The 22,363-nt window shown below is 41.6% G+C and overlaps 1 protein-coding gene across 1 annotated transcript; it reads right to left on the bottom strand.

Moving 5' to 3' along the window:
• Positions 1-1,455: 1,455 nt before the first annotated feature.
• On the bottom strand, positions 1,456-21,370 carry MCIDAS (multiciliate differentiation and DNA synthesis associated cell cycle protein). The gene is made up of 7 exons (XM_001380955.4): positions 20,842-21,370; positions 20,622-20,709; positions 20,259-20,350; positions 14,050-14,122; positions 13,007-13,221; positions 10,648-10,758; positions 1,456-10,002 (listed from the first exon to the last, which is right to left on the bottom strand). Exons 1-7 carry the CDS (start codon positions 20,977-20,979, stop codon positions 9,559-9,561), a joined length of 1,161 nt encoding a protein of 386 aa, XP_001380992.2. The 5' UTR covers positions 20,980-21,370; the 3' UTR covers positions 1,456-9,558.
• Positions 21,371-22,363: the final 993 nt, after the last annotated feature.

Here is a 22,363-nt window from a genome sequence, read left to right as displayed (position 1 = left end):
GAACAAACCATTTACCGCTAATATGACATTTTTACTCCTCTGTCGATGATTTCTGGAATAAAAAGACCTGACGAACAGGAGATTGAAGCAAGAAGGTGTCAGAAAGGAGTGAAGGACTAACTTAGACATTTTCTAAGATTTCCAAGCTAAGAATTTAAAAATGCCTTTGAATGGTGCCATCTTACCTGCAGAGTTCCAATGGATCAAAAGTACTCCTTGTGACAAAAACATATAGAAACCTGTTGTTGTTCAGTCATTTCAGTCATGTCTGATTCTTCCTGATCCCAATTTGGGATTTTCTTGGCAAAGATACTGGAATAATTTGCCATTTCCTTCTCCAGGTTATTTTACAGATCAAGGAAACTGAGGCAAACAGGATTAAGTGATTTGCCCAGGGTTACACAACTGGTCAGGGTCTCAAGCTAGATTTTAACTTGGGAAAATTGAATTTAGGCATGGTACTCATATACGTATGTTTATAATATACTTATGTATATATAATTGTATAATACACATATTGTGGGGGGCCATATTCATTCACTGGTAGAGTTGAACGACATCCTTATACTATAAAGCAGGAGTTTTTTAACCTGGAGTCCATGAACTTGTTTTTGTTTTTTTAGTATCTCAATAACTATATTTCACTACATCTGATTTGTTTTTTAATCCACTGTACTTCCTTTTGTGCATTTAAAAACATTATTCAGAACGAGGGTCCCTAAACTTCATTGGACTGCCAAAGGGCCTTCTGACCCCCAAATGCCTCAGTCAATCTGATGCTCTTTTGAACAAAATTAGCTTCATCAAATTTCTCTTTCAATGCCTCATTATCATAAGGAGGTGATCTTTGAGTCCTTCAGGCTAAGCCAGTGAAATATAAGTTCTGACAGCACTCGCTAAATTAAAATGGTTTCCCTTTGTGCTCCACCCTCCACGGGTACACGGGTCTGTAGATTTGGCCAACTGAAGGGCATTTGGCCATCTGAGGGACTCCTTCCAATCACCTGAGGACCAGCCTAAAAAAAGTACAGAAAGGCTAATTTTCCAGAAGGTTGCCACCCAGATGATGAACTTTTTTGACCATCTAGTAAGTTGCAGGCAGCTAGGTGGTGCAGTGGATAGAGCACTAGCCTTGAGGACCAAGAAACTCATACTGAGTTCAAATCTGACCTTGACACTTACTAGCTGTGTAACTCTGGGCAAGTCACTTCATGCTATTCACCTCAGTTTTGTCATCTGGACAATGGGCTGAAGAAGGAACTGACAAACCACTCCAGTATCTTTGCCAAGAAAATCCTATGTATGGGATCACGAAGAGTAGGGCATGACTGAAAAACAATTGAATAGCAAAAACAAGACAGGGAAGGGTTGCTTTATGACTGGGAATAGTAAGCACACCATGGTACTCAATCTTCTAAAGTATAGAAGAGGAACGAGTCATTTTTATGTAGTTCAAATTTTTAAAAATAACATTTTTATATGCAAACATTTATATTAAATCACACAAAGGTACACAAATGATCTTTTTAAACAAATGTACTTATATCATGTAGAAGTAAAATATATTTGTGTCTATCTCAAGCAAAAACAATTAAAGGAGCTGAGTTCAAATTCTGACTCTGTTACATGATCCCTGTGTGACTTGGGCTGATCAATTCAGTTTCCTCAGACATAAATTGAGGGTGGGGGCAGCCAGTACAAATGAAGGAGCACTAGTTGTGGAGTCAGAGGATGTGGGTTCAAATCCTGACTTTGGTGCTCATCTGTATAACCTTGGGCAACTCATCAAATCTCAGGTTCCTTATCTTTTAATGAGAGGATTGGACCAGATAGTCTTTTCCAACTATTAAAGCTTAAAATTGCATTAAGTTTTAGGTGCCAGATATAATTATATTATGCTTTGCTTTTGAGATACAACATCTGCCATTTCCTTTCTCAAGGCATAGTTTCATCATTCTTCTTATCTTTTCTTCCTTCTATCACTGGCTGAAATAATAGTTTGAAAAAACTACATTTCCTTCCAACAGGAGGGAAAGTGGAATAACACAGAAGAAAAAAGAACTAGTATTTATTAAATACCTACTATGAAGACAGGCATCCAGGGGGCTATGTTATTAGAGTTCTAGGCCTGGAGTCAAGAAGACCCAAAATTAAAACCAGCCTCAGACCCTTACTAATAGTGTGACCCTGGGTAATTCACTTAACCCTGTTTGCCTCACTTTTCTCATCCGTAAAATGAGCTGGAGGAGGAACTGGCAAACCACTCCAGTATCTCTGCCAAGAAAACCCCAAATGGGGTCAAGAAGAGTCAGAAACAACTAACTGAATAAAAACAAAACAAAACATGAAGACCACTTGGCTTCTAAATCAGGAAACCTGGGATCTAATCCTAGTAGTCATTAACTTAGTTGTGTGACCTTGGACCAGTTCCTAAACTCCAGACCTCAGTTTCATTCATTGTAAAATGAAAGGATTGGACTTTAAGATGCTTTCCAAGCTTTTTTTTTAATCCCTATGATTCAAGGCAGAGTCAAGATGGCAGCTTAGAAGCAGCAGAAGTTCAGACCTCTGAAAACCCTTCCTTACTGATCACAAGCTGAATGCTTGTAGGGGACTGAAAATCAAACCTAACAACAGGACACAGCCAAGGAACCCTCCTGCTGGACTCAATCCAAAAGGTACACTCCCCCTAAAAGCCGGAATCTGAGAACACTTGGGTTTAAGGGGAAGGCAGAAGGAAAGTCCCAGGACTATTCCCCTCCTAGAGCACTACACCTCTGGGCTGGCAAAGGCTCTGGTCTGGAGGGAATACCTTGCAGGCAGGGCTGTGCCAGGCTCAGAGCATTGAATGCAGGCAGCAGGGAAGGAGCTGGAGAGGAAGTGAAGAACAGGCAGCCTGGTCACAGCGGCAGAGACCATCCATATGCTCATGCCTTCCAAGAGGTTTTGGCCTCAGAGCACATCCAGCCCAACCCAGCTGAATTTAATCCCATCAAAAGTCTTCAGAGGTGAGGGAAGCCCAAACTCTAACACCCCTCCCTCACAGACTGCTGAACTTTAATTTAATCCAATTAAAAACCTCCAGAGGACAGGGAAGCTCAAACTCCAACACCCCTCTCCCACAGACTGCAGGAAGAGATCTTCTGTCAAAGCTCCAAGATGAGAGACTGACAGAAACTCCCAAAAACAAAAAAATGAGAGGAGCAAGAACACAGACAAATACAAGGAGTGAAGAAGGGATAAATATGAGCAAACAACAGAAAAAGAATAAAGAAATTACAATAGACAGCTTCTGTACAGACAATGAGCAAAGAGCAAACAGAACAGAGGGGGAGGGATCAGCAAACGATAAATCAGAAATACCGGCAAATTGGATACAAGCATTAGAAGAACTCGAAATGCAATTCAAAACACAATTAAGAGAGACTGAAGACAACTGGGAAAAGAACTTAAAAACTGAGATAAGTCATCTGGAAACAGAAAATAGTGTCTTGAAAGCCAAAATCAACCAGCTTCAAAATGAGGTAAAGGAGATGAAAGATGAGGCAAAGGAGATGAGAGATGAGGTAAAGAGTATGAAAGATAACCTCCAAAGAAAAATCAGACCAGAAGGAGAAGGATGACCAAAAAGCCAGGGATGAAATCCAGTCTTTAAGAACCAGAATACAACAACTAGAATTAAGTGACCTCACAAGGCAGCAGGACACTATAAAACAACCAAAAGAATGAAAAAAAATTTGAGGAAAATATGAAGCATGTCATTCACAAAACAGAGGATTTAGAAAATCATTCGAGGAGAGACAATTTAAGAATCATTGGTCTACCAGAAGACCATGACAAAAGAAAAAGGCTGGACATAATACTACAGGAATTTTTCCAAGAAAACTACACCGATATTCTAGAACAAGAGGGAAAAGTGGAGATTGATAGAATCCACAGATCACCTCCTGTACTTAATCCCCAACTGACAACACCCAAGAATGTTATAGTCAAATTCAAGAACTATCAGACTGAAGAAAAAATATTACAAGATGCCAAGAAGAAGTCATTCAGATACCATGGAACCACAGTGAGGATAACACAGGATCTGGCTGCATCTACACTGAAGCACCCAAAGGCATGGAATATGATATTCTGGAAAGCAAGGGAACTAGGTGTACAACCAAGAATCAACTACCCAGCAAAACTGACTATATTCTTACAGGGGAAAGTATGGTCATTCAAAAATATAGAAGAATTCCAAGAATTTGTAAAGAAAAGACCTGATCTGAACAGAAAATTTGATGAACTCAAGAGAACCATCAAAAGCTAATTTTAAAAAGAGGGAAAAAAGAAAAACAAAACAAAACAAACACTTTTTTAAGAGACTCAATAAGTTAAAATGATATGTATCCCTATAAGAAAAGAGATCATTGGTAACTCTTAAAAACTGTTGGCATCATCTGGGCAGCTAGAAGAATTACACTTAAAAGGAACAGTGACAAACTGTATAGGATGAAATAACAAGACATAAATAGGTATATAGATATATGTATGCATAAATACACATATGTGTACATATATATACAATTAGAGCTAAAAAGAGGTTAATACTAAAAGAAATGGGAAAAGAAACAAAAGGGGGTAAATTTATATGTCACAAAAAAGTTCATGGTGGGAGGGGGGAGAACATCAATACACTGGAAGGGTAAAGAGGTTGGAGATAGGAAATACTCAACTCTTATATGCATTGAAACTGACCCAAAGAGGGAAGAACAATCCAATCCATTGGGGCAAAGAATACATTTGTGCCCTATAGGGGAATAGAAGGGTAACAAATGGACTGGTGGGGAGGGAAGCAGTACAAGGAAGGGAGAAGGTGGGGGGCAAGTTTTAAAAAGACTGCAAAGAAAATTAGGGGGGGAATAAGAAGGGAGGGAGTAGAAAGGGAAGTAAAATAAGGGTGGGAACTAGGGGGACTGATTAAAAACAAACATTGGTGTAGAAGGAAATAGTGAAAAAGAAAAGGCAGGACTAGGAGTAGAAATCAAAAAGCTGGGAAATACACATCTGGTAATCATAACTCTGAATGTGAATGGAATGAACTCACCCATAAAATGCAAGCGAATAGCAGAGTGGATAAGAATCCAAAACCCTACCATATGCTGTCTACAAGAAACACACATGAGGAAGGTAGATACACATTGGGTGAAAGTAAGAAGGTGGAGCCAAATCTATTGGGCATCAACTGATAAAAAGAAGGCAGGAGTCGCAATCATGATATCAAACAAAGCCAAAGTAAAAATATATCTAGCTAAAAGAGATAGGGAAGGTAATTACGTCCGGATAAAAGGCTGTATAGACAATGAGGAAATATCAGTACTCAACATGTATGCGCCAAATCGCATAGCATCCAAATTTCTAAAGGAGAAACTAGTGGAACTCAGGGATGAAATAGATAGAAAAACTATACTAGTGAAAGACCTGAACCTTCCTCTATCCAAACTAGATAAATCAAACCAAAAAATAAATAAGAAAGAAGTAAGAGAAGTGAATGAAATCTTAGAAAAATTAGAGTTAGTAGATACATGGAGAAAAATAAATAGGGACAAAAAGGAATACACCTTCTTTTCAGCAGCACATGGTACTTTCACAAAAATTGACCATGTATTAGGGCATAAAAACATTGCAAACAAGTGCAAAAGAGCAGAAAAAATAAATGCAACCTTCTCAGATCACAGTGCAAAGAACATAATAATTAGTAAGGGTACATTGAGAGGTAAGTCAAAAATTAATTAAAAATTAAACAATATGATTCTCCCAAACCAGTTAGAGAACAAATAATAGAAACAATTAATACTTTCATTGGAAAAAATGGCAATGATGAGGCATTCTTTCAAAACCTATAGGATGCAGCCAAAGCAGTACTTAGGGGCAAATTTATATCCTTGAGTTCATATATTAACAAATTGGGGAGGGCAGAGGTCAATGAATTGGGTCTGCAAATTAAAAAAACTAGAAATTGAACAAATTAAAAATCCTCAATGAAGACTAAATTAGAGATTCTAAAAATCAAAGGAGAAATTAATAAAATTGTAAGTCAAATAACTATTGATTTAATAAATAAGACTAGAAGCTGGTACTTTGAAAAAACAAATAAAATAGACAAAGTACTGGTCAGTCTAACTAAAAAAAGGAAATAAGAAAACCAAATTGACAGTATCCAAGATGAAAAGGAGACCTCACCTCTAATGAAGAGGAAATGAAGGCAATCATTAAAAACTATTATACCCAATTATATGGCAACAAATATGGCAATCTAGGTGACATGGATGAATACTTACAAAAATATAAATTGCCTGGACTAACAGAGGAAGAAATAGACTACCTAAACAACCCCATATCAGAAAAACAAATTGAACAAGCCATCAAAGAACTCCCTAAGAAAAAATCCCCAGGTCCAGATGGATTCACAAATGAATTCTATCCAACATTCAAAGAACAACTAATCCCAATATTATACAAACTATTTGACAGAATAAGCAAAGAAGGAGTTCTACCAAATTCATTTTATGACACAAATATGGTACTGATCCCAAAACCAGCCAGGTCAAAAACAGAGAAAGAAAACTATAGACCAATCTCCTTAATGAATATAGATGCAAAAATCTTAAATAGGATACTAGCAAAAAGACTCCAACAAGTCATCACAAGGGTTGTTCATTATGACCAGGTGTGACTTATACCAGGAATGCGAGGATGGTTCAATATTAGGAAAACCATCCACATAATTGACTATATTAACAAGAAAACCTACAAAAATCACATGATTATCTCAATAGATGCAGAAAAGTCCTTTGATAAAATACAACACCCATTCCTATTGAAAACACTAGAAAGTATAGGAATAGAAGGGCCTTTCCTAAAAATAATAAACAGGATATATCTAAAACCATCAGCAAACATCATCTGCAATGGGGACAAACTAGAAGCCTTCCCAATAAGATCAGGAGTGAAACAAGGATGCCCATTATCACCTCTATTATTTAACATTGTACTAGAAACACTAACAGTAGCAATTAGAGAAGAAAAAGAAATTGAAGGTATTAAAATTGGCCATGAGGAGACCAAGCTATCACTCTTTGCGAATGATATGATGGTCTACTTAAAGAATCCTAGAGAATCAACCAAAAAGCTAGTTGAAATAATCAACAACTTTAGCAAAATCTCAGGATACAAAATAAACCTGCATAAGTCATCATCATTTCTATATATCTCCAACCCATTTCAGCAGCAAGAATTAGAAAGAGAAATTCCATTTAAAATCACCCTAGACAATATAAAATACTAAGGAATCTATCTGCCAAGACAAACACAGGAACTATATGAACACAGCTACAAAACACTCTCCACACAATTAAAACTAGATCTAAACAATTAGAGAAACATTGATTGCTCATGGGTAGGACAAGCTAACATAATAAAAAAGACAATCCTGCCCAAGTTAATTTACTTATTTAGTGCCATACCCATTGAACTACCAAAAAACTTTTTTACTGAATTAAAAAAAACCTTAACGAAGTTCATTTGGAAGAACAAACAATCAAGGATATGCAGGGAAATCATGAAAAAAAAATGCAAAGGAAGGAGAACTTGCAGTCCCAGATCTCAAACTATACTATAAAGCAGTGGTCATCAAAATAATTTGGTACTGGCTAAGAGACAGCAAGGAGGATCAGCAGAAGAGACTTGGGGTGAATGATGTCAGCAAGATAGTCTATGATAAGCCCAAAGATCCCAGCTTTTGGGGATCAAAACTCATTATTTGATAAAAACTGCTGGGAAAATTGAAAGACAGTATGGGAGAGATTAGGTTTGGATCAATATCTCACACCCTACACCAAGATAAACTCAGAATGAGTGAATGACCTGAATATAAAGAAGGAAACTATAAGCAGATTAGACAAATACAGAATAGTATACTTGTCAGATCTTTGGGAAAGGAAAGACTTTAAAACCAAGTAAGAGCTAGAAGAAATAACAAAATGTAAAATCAATAGTTTTGATTACATCAAATTAAAAAGGTTTTGTACAAACAAAACTAATGTATCCAAAATTAGAAGGGAAGCAACAAATTGGGAAACAATCTTCATTACAAAAACCTCTGACAAAGGTCTAATTACTCAAATTTATAAAGAGGTAAACCAATCAAAAAGTACAAAGAATTGAGCCATTCTCCAATTGATAAATGGGCAAGGGATATGAATAGGCAATTTTCAGTTAAAGAAATCAAAATTATTAATAAGCACATGAAAAAGTGTTCTAAATCTTTAATAATCAGAGAGATGCAAATCAAAACAACTCTGAAGTATCACCTCACACCTAGCAGATTAGCTAACATGACAGCAAAGGAAAGTAATGAATGCTGGAGGGGGTGTGGCAAAGTTGGGACATTAATTCACTGCTGGTGGAGTTGTGAATTGATCCAACCATTCTGGAGGGCAATTTGGAACTATGCCCAAAGGGAGATAAGAGACTGTCTGCCCTTTGATCCAGCCATAGCACTGCTGGGTTTGTACTCCAAAGAGATAATAAGGAAAAATACAAGTACAAGAATATTCATAACTGCTCTCTTTGTGGTGGCAAAAAAAAAATGGAAAATGAGGGGATGCCCTTCAATTGGGGAATGGCTGAACACATTGTGGTATCTGTTGGTGATGGAATACTATTGTGCAAAAAGGAATAATAAAGTGGAGGAATTCCATGGAGACTGGAACAACCTCCAAGAAGTGATGCAGAGTGAGAGGAGCAGAACCAGGAGAACATCATACACAGAGACTGATACACTGTGGTACAATCAAACATAATGGACTTCTCCATTAGTGGCAATGCAGTGACCCTGAACAACTTGGAGGAACCTATGAAAAAGAACACTATCCACATTCAGAAGAAACACTGTGGGAGTAGAAACACAGAAGAAAATCAACTGCTTGAATACATGGGTTGAAGGCATATGGTTGGGGATGTAGACTCTAAATGAACATCCTAGTGCAAAGACCAACATGGAAATGGGTTCTGATCAAGGACACAAGTAATACCCAGTGAAATTGCGTGTGGGCTGCGGGAAGGGTGGGTGGAGGGGAAGGAGGGAAATAAACTAAGTATTGTAACCAAAAATAAATAAATAAACTGAAATTTAAAAAAAAAGAAAGAAAAAGAAATACCTATGATTCTCGTTCAGAATAATGCGGGATTTAAAAAGTGATGGCACTACATCTTTGGATCCTGTTCCCCTTCCCCCGCCCCTTTTAAAAGGGGGAGCTGGTATACTACCGTATTTTCTACTAGATTTTGAAATAAAAGTGTATTCCCACAAGCTGATTTATTTCCCAACAACAAAATCCCCGAGACTGGAAGAGGGATGCATTGGCCGGGTAGGATAGACAGAGGTCTTCGCCAAAGGTGAGGTTTTCGAGACAGGCGCAGCACAAAACACTGTGCTCGCGCAGGCATGCGTCCCGGTGTCAGACAGAGGGCGGTTAAAACTGTACAAAACGGAGGCCCTTTCTTTTCCCGAGCTCAGCTAGGAACCCAGCGGAATTTGTAGCCCCCGCTGGCGGTCCGTATAGTAAAGGCATTGCCCTGGGGGAACGCCAGAGTACGGATGGTGCTGTGGTCGCGAATAGGGGTGCTGAAGGAGTCGCCGTCCTCCAGCTCGCTATGGCTCAGGTTCAGGGATCTCTGCGGAAGGTCTGCCTGCAGACCGCGGAAGGCTCCGTGCAGGGGCACCGCCGGAGTAGAGTCTGTGTCCGGGGCTCCCGGCTGCAGCCTGGGCCGCTTAGTGTCCCGACTCTGCAGAGCCGCGTCGCACTGCTCCGAGATCGCCCGCAGCATTGCATCCACCTCGGCGCCATCCTGGCCGCTGGCGGTGAGCAGCTCCTCCAGGCTCCTCTTGGCCGAGGCTTTGAGCAGGAAGGGTTCCGGGGCCGCCAGACAATCCTGGGCCTGGGTGATCATCAGTTTCTGTGATTTTAGGGGAAAAGGGAGTTGAGTCTAGTCTGGCCTCTTGGCTTCAAGGGTAAACTGGCTTCTGGGAGTAGCGCACAGACAAACGGGGACAGAGCGCAGAATGAGCAGTCCCGCCCAGGGCAACTGAGAATATCCCCTTCTATCCTTTCCGTGGGATGGGAAATGGGCATCTACAGAAGAGCAGCCTGAGGCAGTGTAAGGCTCGAATGAGTTCAGTGATGAAAAGCATTTAAACCTTAAAGCCCTATAAAATGCTAGTTATTATTGTGATCAGCCTCCAGTCACCAAGTCTCCAGTTTGGTGATGACCCTCCCAGAGCGGTTTACTGCACTCCTGCTGAAGGCAAGTCATGTTTACAGAGCCAAACAGAGGGGTGCTGGTAAATGTTTAACGAGGAGGTGAGGTCTCTGCTTTCATTTTAATCTGCATTATTAACACCTTCTTAAATCTGGAAATCAACAAAACAATCCATTGAGGACTGATATTGTAAAGTTTGCCCATTTTAGCAATCTCTTGAAAGCCGGTTGGAGCTTGCTCCAGCACAGTCCTTGGTGAACAAGTGGCTATGGTGGAGCTAAGATATTACTGGTCCTTCCTCTCGATTACTCTTCCTAAACCCCAGCCATCGCCCCCACTTACATCAAGGACAGAAGCCAGGTGTCGAGTCCGGCTGGCCAGCTCCTTCAACTGAATGTTCCTTTCCTTCAAGGATGCAATCTCCTCCTGCTTCTGGGTCAGTGTCACGTGCAGCTGCCAGGCAGGGGGGAAAGCACAAAGAGGATTTCAAGATGGTCACAGACACATCATACATTCCTGAGGGAGTGGACTTTGGGAAGCCAAGATTTAAGGAATGTGGGGTTCGGTCAGTTTTTCCGAGTGCCAATTGTAATAGAAATGATACTGATGCTTGTCAAGTTGTAGTAAATAGATACTCTGGTGTGACTAGAGAGATACTCAGGGTGCCTAGTTGTAATAGGGAGATACTAATGTAATAGATACTATTGACCAGACAGAGGACCAGAGATGAAGAAAGAGTTTATACAAGCAACATAAAAGGACATGGAAGGACTTTGAAATTTTGGAACTTTTGATCATAAGAATATGTAAGAATGCATCATACATGTTAACATAACATATATGATACATAGAATTACACTTTAGGAAGATATCTCATGGAACGGGTAAGCATACAACATGCTTAGTTGCATAACAAAGACATATATGATTCAAATTTCTGTGGAAAATTCTAACAGATAAAGATATTTCTTATCTGCATGAGTTTGCACAGAAATCTAAAATGATGTACATATGTAAATACTAATTTACTAATGAACTAATTTATTATTAATTATAATAATAAATTATATGTTATTATTAATTTATTATTAACATTGAAATTCCCAGATGCGAATTTCTTTTTTGAAAAAAAGGATGAATTGTAAAGGAGAGGATTTACAAGCCAAGACAAGCATGCAACATAAAGGACCTCATCTGTCAATCAAAAGGTGAACATTCCACTTGGAATGTTCCCAGGAAAAACAGTTGGAGCCTAGCCAGCAGATGAATGGAGACTTCCTTGGCTTCTGACCAAGGGAAAGACTGGCTTTTTCTGACCCAGGCTGAGGCTTTGGTGTGGCTGATGTTAGTGACTGACCATTATATACTGGGCTGCTTAGAAGAAGACAGAAGAAAATCAATTGTCCTTCATAACTCCCTGACAGACTTTTGTGTCACAGCTGTAACAGGACTGACATTTCTCAAAATCCTCCTAACCCTCATTATAGATTAGGGATAACCCCATCCCTCTCACCTCATCTTCCATCCTTGTCCTATCTTCCCCAATAAACCCCCTTACTTGAAAAAGGAAAGAGAAAAGATCTCTTAGACCTCATAATCTACTCAGGGAAGTAGGGGGAGGGGCAAAGCTTGAGGCTTCAGAAGAAGTGGTAGGTGAAGGGAGTTATTGAGGGAGGAGGCAGGTAGGAAAAATATTAATCAATTAGTCATTTAGGGAATTGATAGCCACCCTCAAGAATTCTTCCAATATCTCCCTATTACAACTAGGCACCCTGAGGTTTCCCCTACTATCTCTCTAGTCACACCAGAGTATCTATTTACTACAACTTGCCAAGCACCAGTATCATTTCTATTACACAATGGTCCTATGGCAGAAGAGCCTTGGACCTGGATTCAGAGAACTCTGACCCCACTAGCCATTCCCTTCACCTTTCTGTTTCCTCATAAGATCTTTTAACATCTCATGCACAATTTAGACTTTTAATATATGTTCTATTCAATCTCTAACAATATTGCATCTCAAATTGTAAATATAATTGCACAGGAAAAAAGCAAGAGAGTCAGGTGGTATAGTGGCTAGAAAGTTAATCTCATTCTGAGAAAGACATTGATTCAAATCCTGCCTGTAATATACAGAATCCCAAGAGACTTAATGCAGTTTTCATCTTTAGTTCTGATTTAAGCAATTAAAGCCACACCAAGACTTTTGGGATGTTCAGAATACTGACTTTGTGACCATAAGCAAATCACTCAACCTCTGAGAGCTTTAACTAACTCTTTAAGGCTATAAATCACAGGCGTGTTGTTGATCTGCAAAGGTGGAAGAAATTTCCCACACCACTGAAATCACCAGTGTGGACCAAAAGAAGAAAAAATAAACAGGTACATGAACTCACAAGAGCATTTACATGCCAATGTCAAGGGTGAGTTTACAGTAGTCTAGTTCCACCAACAATTTAACAGGATTTGGATCTTATCTCTACCATTTGGATTTCATAGCTAGATGGAGCTTGGAGGAATTGAGGGCAGGAACTATCAAAATTATTAAGGCACTTCCAGTGGGGTGGGGAAAGAAGCTTCAATAGCACCAATTATCTTTTGGAGATCTGAAAAGGACTTGGGGGAGATGTCACTGCATCTGAATCGGTTTCCCCTATTTCCAGGTCCCAAGACCCCCACCCTCGAGCTCTGTTCTCCCTACTTGATTATTTTCTACCAGGGCATCTCCCAGGGCTTTCTGGTTCTGGTCGGCCACTTCCTTCCAGTACTGTTCAGGATGAGGAACATCCTGAATGCTCACAGGAGGCATAGGGTGCTCCGGTCTGGGAGAAATGCAGGAACCAAAGGGTGAAACGTCGCAGGAAGGGAAGGAAAAGTCCTCAGGACCCATGGGAGATGACATCAAAGATGATGGGTCTGTGGGACAACACACAAGGGCATCAGGTGTCACTGACAGTGCCAATACAAAAGTTACAACCGATTTCTGGTTAAAATCTCCAATATCTTTTCAGAGATTACATTTGGAGAATCTACCCCACCCCCATTCCCCATTCTCCACAGGAATTAGAGAAGTGATTAGGGTACAACCCTTTGTCCCAGTGTCCATCATTTGAGATTCTATGACTGTTTGCCTTCTCCAAAATGGATAGAATGGAAGTGATTTCCCCTTGATTCAGGAGCAGCTAAAAGGATAACTTACATTTATAAAGCGTTTAAGATTTAGAAAGCCTTTACATACCATATCTCTTTTGGTCCTCTAGTCTCCTTGTGCAGTTTAAGCAGGGAAGGCATTATTAAAGATAAGAACTCAAGACTCAGAGAGCTTGCCCTCAGACATGAGGCTAGAACTATATAAAATTACCCTAATATACATTTCTTTCTCCTCCTCAGGCTTCTCATTCTTATCATAACTCACTCAAGGAGTTGCACAGAAAAGACTAATCCTGAGCCCTGTCGATGTAGGGAGTGCAAAAGATGCAACAATTCATCTAACTCGGTCTGGAAGTGGTAGAGGGTAGAGAAGTTGCGGGGTTATCAAGATGCAAAAATAGCTATTTTTCTTTTTAACTGTCACTTCCTAGTTGGGGCTATCATGATTGTTTAAAAGTTTTCTCCTCTTGCCAGAAACAGAAGAGGAATTACCCAGCTGAAGAAATAAACAGCAGGCTGTGCCACTGTTTCCAAGTGGATGGTGGACCTAGAAGGGTACCTAGTCTCATTCTTCCACTACAAAATCCCACTTGCCTGATATGAGGTTATCCACTGCATCCCTGAAATCCTGCAGATCGAATTCAGGTTCTGTTTGGGGTCCGTGGTTCTGAAAGAAAGTAGAAACGAGGCACTGAGCTTAATGAGATCCTCCTAAAGCATCCTACTAGTCTTTGACCAGCCCTAAGTATACACAGCTGCTTTATCCAGTTCCCTACGGCTAGTTGCACGCGCGCGCGCGCGCGCGCACACACACACACACACACACACACACACACACACACACACACACACACACACACACACACATTCACTCACTCACTCACACAATCCGCCATACCTGAAAATCCAAGCCCCTACCTACACATTGCAAATAGCCGGCTTGTAGTGCCAGGGGGCGGAGGGAGAGATATATAATAAGGGATGCAAGGGCAAACTTTCTTAATCAGAAGGCGAAATCCGGACATTACTGTCGGGCATGGAGGCACAGCTATCAGGCTTCCTACCACACGGGTCCCAGAGGCTGGGTCCAAGCAGGTGTGGGGCTGTCCTCTGGCTGGAGGCACGCGCAGCGTCTGAGACTCTGGAGGACCTCTTGGCCTCTGCTGAAACCTTATTGGCCAGCCACACGAGCCAACCACCTTCCTCCCTCAGTACTGCACATTCCCCAGGAGGCTGTGAAACTAACTAGAAACTCGAACCTCTCCACCAGCTCACAGAGTGCCCAGCAGACACGTGCAGCACCCAGAGTCCCTTGCAGCCTCCTGAATCCTTCCCAGGGACTGGCAGGCAACTTGTATCAGTCCGGGATCCACCTGAGGTCGGGTTCAAGGCCTGAAAGCAGCGATCGGCTGGCCCCCTTTGAACCCAACGCTGTAGTTACCGCAGAGGAATAACAAACCACAGGAATCGGGGCTGCTGGCCCAACTATTTGCTGAAATTAAGAAGCGATCCTCCGTTGGAGGGCGGGGCTTGTTGTTAACTGTCTGTTCCATTCTAACTGATACACCGCGCTCTGCACATTTCACAGCCTCCCGGAGAAGCCAATGCTGCAGTCTTGTGGCTTAATGGAAAGAATGAGAGCCTGGGAGTTCAGAGACCTCACCGACACCCAGAGCAATTCATTGTCCTTCCCTTGACTTCTTTAGAGGAGAGGAGGCTAGACTACAGTTGTTGTGTCTGTTAACTTTTTAAAAGGTTTTTTTTTTAATAACTATTTCGAGATAATTGGTTTAAAATACATAGAAGCCTGTTTTATTTTATGTATTTAAAAACATTATTTTGAGAAAGGATCCATTCTGCCAGAAGTGCCAATAGCACATAAAAAATGGTTAAGAATGGTGTCGGATCTAGATGATAGCTAAAATCCCTTCCAGACCCAAGTCTGAAGCAAGTAAATGCAGTAAGAAAAAGCACTAGTTTGGGAGTTAGAGAAGCTGGGCTTGTGTCCAAACTCCTCCACTTACCAGCCTGTGACTGTGTGTGTGTGTGTGTGTGTGTGTGTGTGACTGACACTCATTTTTTCTAACCTTCAGCTTCCTCATTTGTAAACTATATTTGCACTCTAAACCTCATAAGATATAGAAATGCGAATTATTTTTTCTCATATTTCTCATAAGAGAAATTTTTGGAGAGACAGGCAGCTTGAAAATAGTAACATATCTCTCCAAATTTCTCTTATGAGAGAAGAACCAAAGCATCTCAGTCACTAGAAAAGAGAATTTGCTGATTCTTGAAAAGTCAAGTGTATATATATATGATGGGAGGGCAGAAGGAAAGGTAGTGGGGATGTTGTGCAATTTTGATTACTCATTTGTTTTTTTATCTTTGCTTTTTACAAAAAGAATACAACTGAAGATTGAGCTTTCCTTTCTAAATATGTCCAAAGGTGTGACAGAGGCTGGCACTAAAGAAGTGCCAGGCTGAAGAGTGTGTGGAATTGATCACCTCGTCGGGGAAGGGTCCCAGGAGTTTGGAATCTTGAGGAGGAGAAGACGTGGCTGGTAGAGGAGTTGGTCTCTCAGTCTTGAGAAGCATAGGAGAAAAGGTAGAAAAAGACTTTCTCCTGAAGGTTATCCACTTTTCCTGCTGGTGACTGGAAATCTTTCCCCCCCAACATTTCCCAATTGAAAATACTATTGAAGAGGAAATCCAAGAAAGACATTTTAAATCTCTGTCTGACTTTTACCTCAGCTCCTGTTGCCCTGAGTCTGAACTGTGGCCAAGGGACCAAACCCAGGATGAGTCAACCTGACTTTTTCTCAGGGGGCTCAGGCTGCCAAAGCCTGAGTTCCCCCCAAACTTGAGGAGGGAGAAAAAGGGTTTTGGATAGAGACAGGGACCCCCTTTCCACACTTTCCTCTCTCATTCTTTCCTTGATAGTTTTTCCTTTGTATTTTCCTGATTGAGTTAAGTTGACATTAAACTACTTATCTTTTCCCCAAGCTGTGTGTGAGTGATCAGATCAGAGGGAGACCATTTGGTCTCTAGTAGTGGAGGGGGGACAAGAGGGACAAGAGCGAATCTGGGAGATCAGCCTTAGATTAGGAGGGAAGGCAGAAGGGAGAAAATCTTCAAACCCACTCTTCTCTCTCTGAGCCAATTTTAAACATCAGCTGTCTCCCCTGAGCCCTGCTTTGAGAAGGGGGGTCTCCACTCCTTTTCCCCCTCTCAATACTAAAAGACTGAACCCCTCGGGTTACAAATTAACCTCCTCTTGAGTACAATGGTATGACTCAAACCATCACCCATCTCAAATTAATTTCCACAGAATTCCACCTTTAATCATTCACTGTCCCTTCCCTAGAAATCTTTTTTCTTAGACCCTTACCTTTCATCTTGGTATTGGTTCCAAGGCAGAAGTGCTGTAAGAACTGGGCAATAGGGATTAAGTGACTTGTCCAGGGTCACACAGCTAGGAAGTGTCTGAGGTCAGATTTGAGCCCAGGACTCAATCTACTGAGCCACCTAGCTGTCCCATGGTCTTCTTTTTAAAATGCAAAAGCTCATAGAACAAGATCATATACATCCCTTAACACCTTAATGTGCACAAATTTATTAGATTACTTTCCTTAAGAGGAGCTAGAAGATCTGGGTAGCCATAGTGCCATGGTACTTGGTATCTTGAAAGAGGAATAGCTGAAAGTGTGTGTTGTGTGGCTGGGTATGTTGAGTGGGCAGAAATGAGAAAAGATGTGGACATCAAAGACAAAAGTGGTCCACTTTTGAATCTTGCTTAGGGTCAGCCCTTTTTTAAGGAGTATAATTTTAAGTGTTTAAGAAAATACCCTAGGTTCAAATATAGCCTCAGACACTTCCTAGCTGTGTGACTGAGAAGAAAGAAAGAAAGAAAGAAAGAAAGAAAGAAAGAAAGAAAGAAAGAAAGAAAGAAAGAAAGAAAGAAAGAAAGAAAGAAAGAAAGAAAGAAAGAAAGAAAGAAAGAAAGAAAGAAAGAAGGAAAGAAAGAAGGAAAGAAAGAAAGAAAGAAAGAAAGAAAGAAAGAAAGAAAGAAAGAAAGAAAGAAAGAAAGAAAGAAAGAAAGAAAGAAAGAAAGAAAGAAAGAAAGAAAGAAAGAAAGAAAGAAAGAAAGAAAGAAAGAAAGAAAGAAGGAAAGAAGGAAGGAAAGAAGGAAGAAAGGAAGAAAGAAGGAAGGAAGGAAGGAAGGAAGGAAGGAAGGAAGGAAGGAAGGAAGGAAGGAAGGAAGGAAGGAAGGAAGGAAGGAAGGAAGGAAGGAAGGAAGGAAGAAGGGAGGGAGGGAGGAAGGAAGGAAGGAAGGAAAAGAAAAGAATAGGAAAGAAAAGAAAAGCATTGAAAAGAATAGGAAAGAAAAGAAATGAAAAGAAAAGACCAAACCAGAGAAAAGACATTTGGGTGATCCAAACCCATCCTGAAAATTGCTTCCTCTGTGTGTTAGTGGTTGCCAGAGCCTTCATTGGACTTGCTACAGACATTTGAGTACCAATAATTTTCCAGCATTTTAAAAAGTGCATTTATTGGCTATATCTGGTGACTGTCTATCTTGTCCACCATTAGTCCCAGCTCTTCACTAGTGAGTTCTTCCCCTTTATAAAAGTAACTAGATGGCTTAATGGATAAAGTGATGGTCTTGGAATCAGAAAGACCTGAGTTCAAACTTTGCCTCAAAAACTTACAAGCTCTATGACTCTGGACAAGTCATTTACCTTCTCTCAGTCTGAGGTTCTACATCTGTAAAGTGAGGATGTTGGACTTGATGGCCTATAAATTCTCTTTCAGGCCTAAGTCTATGTTACTATTAATTCCTCCTCTGAAACACAGAGAAAGAAGGCCAACCTCAGCATATTTGCTTATTTTATAATCATAAAATGCTCTGGATCTAGAAGGGACCTAAAAGTCATTTGATCCATTTTATATGTGAGGAAACTAAGGACTGGGCACATAGTAGGATTGATTAACAATAGTAACTCCATAGTAACTGAATTAACTAGTGAGAGACCTAGGACTAGAACACAGGCCTCAATCAGACTTCTTTTCCTAGTACAATCCGACTTCACCCTACCTGACTTGGGAGTCTAAGCCGCTCCTGGAAACTCCCCTTTCTCATAACACCTTTCTCAAGGAGTTCCAGGACAATCCTGAAGAAGGTAGAGTACAGTACTAGGTAGCCCAAGTTCACCATTGAGGAGGAGACCTGCTGGAAGCTAGCTGATGCAGGCACAATTATGAGTGCAGAGATAGGATCCCGACCCAAGTCTCCTGATTCCAAGTCCACTATTCTTTCTGGTGTCATCTTTTCCTTCCCCCTCAGGAAAAATGTAGTGTTTCTCCCCTAAAGAAAAAATAAAATACCTCTACTCCATGATAATGACAAATTAAAATATATATCCCCTCAGCAAAAATTTCCAAAAGGATTCTTTTGCCTTTCTATGTTAATAGAAGAGGGGGGACTTTCCTTTGGAGATTCCCCTTTAATTCAGGAGCACTTGAACAATATTTTCCTGTGCAGTTAGAAGAACTGTAGATCCCTTGGTGATACTCTCATCAAGGTCTTGTAGTACGACCACACTCATACAGTTTAAACCTCTCCACCCAAGAAAAGTTATAAATATCACCTACACCGAGCATTTCCACCTTTTAAACCATAAGGCTGGCTGCTGAAATTGGTTTCAGACCATCCAGAAAGCTGAACTCACTAGAGTCCTGGCCCCCCTGAAGCAGCTTGCACTAGGGAACTGCTAAACTTGAGATCAAGAGCTATTTCCATTTGGTTTAGGGGAGCTGAAGGCATTAGATCGCTCTTCTTCAAAGAGATGAGCAGATGGCTAGCTCAGATGGAGGCTAGTGAGCTCTCTATCCTTAGTAACATATTCCTGCTAGTCTCTATGGAACCAGATAAGGAAACACTTAGGAATCTAGAATTTGAAGTGTGTCTATGAACTGTTTGTCAAAGATTCTAAGTTACTAATGGCAAAGCCTTCCATCACCATCACAGCCCAGGTTTTGACTCAGAAACATAGACCATTGCTCCACATCATAAGGCTGTGTCTATATAAAATAACCCTAACCACACACTTTCTTTATGCTTCTCAGACCTATATCTCCCTCCTATTCCACTTCCCTCAATGGGGTGCATCCCCATCCTAAATGAAAGATAGCCCAGGGTCTTTGCTGGAAGAAAGGGATTAGACTCAGCATGGATGGAGAAAGAGAATAATCAAGTAGGGATCACATTTCTCCTCCCTCCACTTAGCTTCCCAATCCATTCCCAAATAATGTTTATATATTTTGCCTTCCTATCATTAGCCTAGGAGGTAGGTGGCAAATATTAGGAATTATCCTTTTTCCTCTCAAAACCCCCTCATTTGGAGTTGCTTACAACAGTCTGGGGGAAACCGAGGTCCATACTAGAAAGAGTCAAAGGGGGAGGGAGCAGAAAAACAAAAAGAGGGTTTTTTTTTAAATTAACTTGCCATTCCAGTTTGTTTCTATCCTTTATCCAGCCAAAACCCAGCATCTTCAGAGAAGCAGAAGTCACCACCAGGAGCCCCTGAGGTATTTATTTACTACAGGCAAGAACTGTTTGCATCCTCAGCTCTTAGCATAGTACCTGACACAGAGAAGATGCTTAATAAATGAGTCCTTGAATGTAGTCGAGTTGGGTAGGGTAGACATGGGAAGAATTCCTGGAGTATCAGAGCCCGCGTTTAGGGATACGGGAGGTGAAGGGACGGATGCAGAAGGACTGTCCGAATCCGAACAGGATGTACCTGTGAAATCGCAGCATCACAACTGGGAGAGCTCCCCTGGTGGAGTAGAGAGCAACAGTCCGCGAAATCCTGCCAGTCAATTGTAGTCAGGGCTGGGAAAGGAAGAGACAGACAGAGGCATGGGTACAGATCCCGAGATGCGTGTCTCCTCTAGACGGCATCCTCCATCCCATTCCTCCTTTTCCTGCTTCCCAGAATTGAAATGGACAGATAGAGAGCCACTAGCCAAAGTCTGAGGGAGAGGAGACGGAGCTGGGGGCGGGTATGGGACCGGCAGCTAAAGACTAGGGCAGTTGGGCATAATGGGCATTCCAAGTCATATCCGCTGGGAGAAATATTCTGAACCTGGGGCGTCTTGCTCACCTGGCAAACCTGCCAGCTCCGCCTCCGGGGGGTCAGTGTAAACAGAGATGGGACTGCTACTCCCAAAGAACTTCCGCGGGGGCGCGAACTGAATTGGGAGAGATACAGCGATGCGGGAAAGTCGCAGACATTCCCCATCCCATACTCACCTGACACCAGTACCTTCCCCTAGAGCTCTGGGTATGCTCCCAGATACCCCCCTCCAACCCCTTCTCCGCACCTTCTTCTCCAACTTCCCGGGTTTCCTGAGCTGCCGGCTGGACAGATCCAGCATCCTATTGGGACAGATACTGTCGAAGGCTCTACGGGTCCCGACGCTCCCGACACCCCCGACGGGGCCGCCTCCACAGTTCTGCATCCCGCTGCCTGGATTGAGCTCCAGTTGCGGGGTATTTGGCCTTCTCCTGAACTCTGAACTGAATGGGTGGGCTCCCTGGGGGTCAGCGCCGTGGGTATCAACTCTGGGGCAGCAACTGCAGGTGCAGGAAGTGGGTGAGTCCCGGGGAAAGTGGGTCTCGAGAGGAGCAAGACCGAGAAGAGACTGGGAGGGGGCTACCGCAAAGATAAGAAGCAGAGGGAGGGAGGACCTGAGAGTACTTGGAGTCTGGAGGGGCGGGTCTTGGCCTGGGCGCCAGAGGTGGCGCCTTCATTTCGGACAATCTGCGCTCTGGAGGAGGCGTGAAAACTCAACCTGGCAACAGGGCTTCCCCCGGGAACTTGGGCAGCCGAAGCCCGGGCCGGCTAGCGCCCTTTCGGCAGACGTTGGCGCCGCCCGCCGGGCCACGCGACTGCAGCCTGGCAGGAGGAGGGAGGTAAGAAAGGAGGAGGGCAAAAAGGAGGAGGAGATGGGAGGGAGATGAGGAAAGAAGGAAAGAGGGTGTGACAGCCGGGATGCCCAAACCCGAAGCATTTAGTTGCTTCTGCTTCCCCTCCCACAGCCCTTAGAGGGGCAAATCAAACTGAACTACAAAAAAAATTCTCGGTGAAAATCGGTTCTGCTCCACCCTGAGTCAACGCGACATGGAAAGTGCTGAATAAATGCAAAATTACAAAAATAACGGTACCAAAACGAAATTAGATCCTCTCTGAGCTGTGGCCCACAATATCGTCTAGGAAGACAGATCGCAAGCCGACTGATAGATAAACAGAAAGACAGACTGACTCACAAACACACACACCAACACTTAGGATTTAGTTACAATTCAACCAATGGGAAAACTCCTTTTATTATTTTTTAACAATGTAAAATAATTCTTTCATTGTCAATATGATGTAATTTTGTACATAAAAGGCCTCCTTAGATCCTAATCTTGGTTCAGGCTTATTTATTCATTTATTTGTATCTGTGATCCAAACCTGTGCTTAAGCATAATGAAACAATCTTTTTTTAATTTTGAAAATTTTATTTAATTAATTAATTTAGGACATTTTCCATGGTTACAAGATTCATGTTCTTTTCTTCCCCTCCCCACACCCCCTCAGGTAGCCCATGTGCAATTCCACTGGGTCTTACATGTGTCATTGATCAAGACCTATTTCCCTATTATTGATATTTGCACTAGGGTAATCGGTTAGTCTACATTCCCAATCATATCCCCATTAACTCATGTAATCAAGCAATTGTTTTTCTGCTGTGTTGGGGAAACTCTTTTTAGGAACAATTGGGTTTTTTCAAAGAGGATTCCCAAATCCAAAGAGACTCAAAAGAAAAACCTTCTAAATTACAAAAGTACCTGTCCCCA

This window comes from Monodelphis domestica, chromosome 3 (assembly GCF_027887165.1).
Source record: "Monodelphis domestica isolate mMonDom1 chromosome 3, mMonDom1.pri, whole genome shotgun sequence".
Lineage (NCBI taxonomy): Eukaryota > Metazoa > Chordata > Mammalia > Didelphimorphia > Didelphidae > Monodelphis > Monodelphis domestica.
Note: the sequence above shows the minus strand (reverse complement) of the source record. Positions and strands in the feature narration are given on the sequence as shown.

Coding starts and splice junctions, on each gene's coding strand:
- MCIDAS (XM_001380955.4), bottom strand. CDS start 20,979: ATGCAGAACTGTGGAGGCGGCCCCGTCGGGGGTGTCGGGAGCGTCGGG. Junction 20,710..20,841: donor CCGGGAAGTTGGAGAAGAAG/GTGCGGAGAAGG, acceptor CTCCCAATTCAG/TTCGCGCCCCCGCGGAAGTT. Junction 14,123..20,258: donor GTGATGCTGCGATTTCACAG/GTACATCCTGTT, acceptor ACTTTCTTTCAG/AACCACGGACCCCAAACAGA.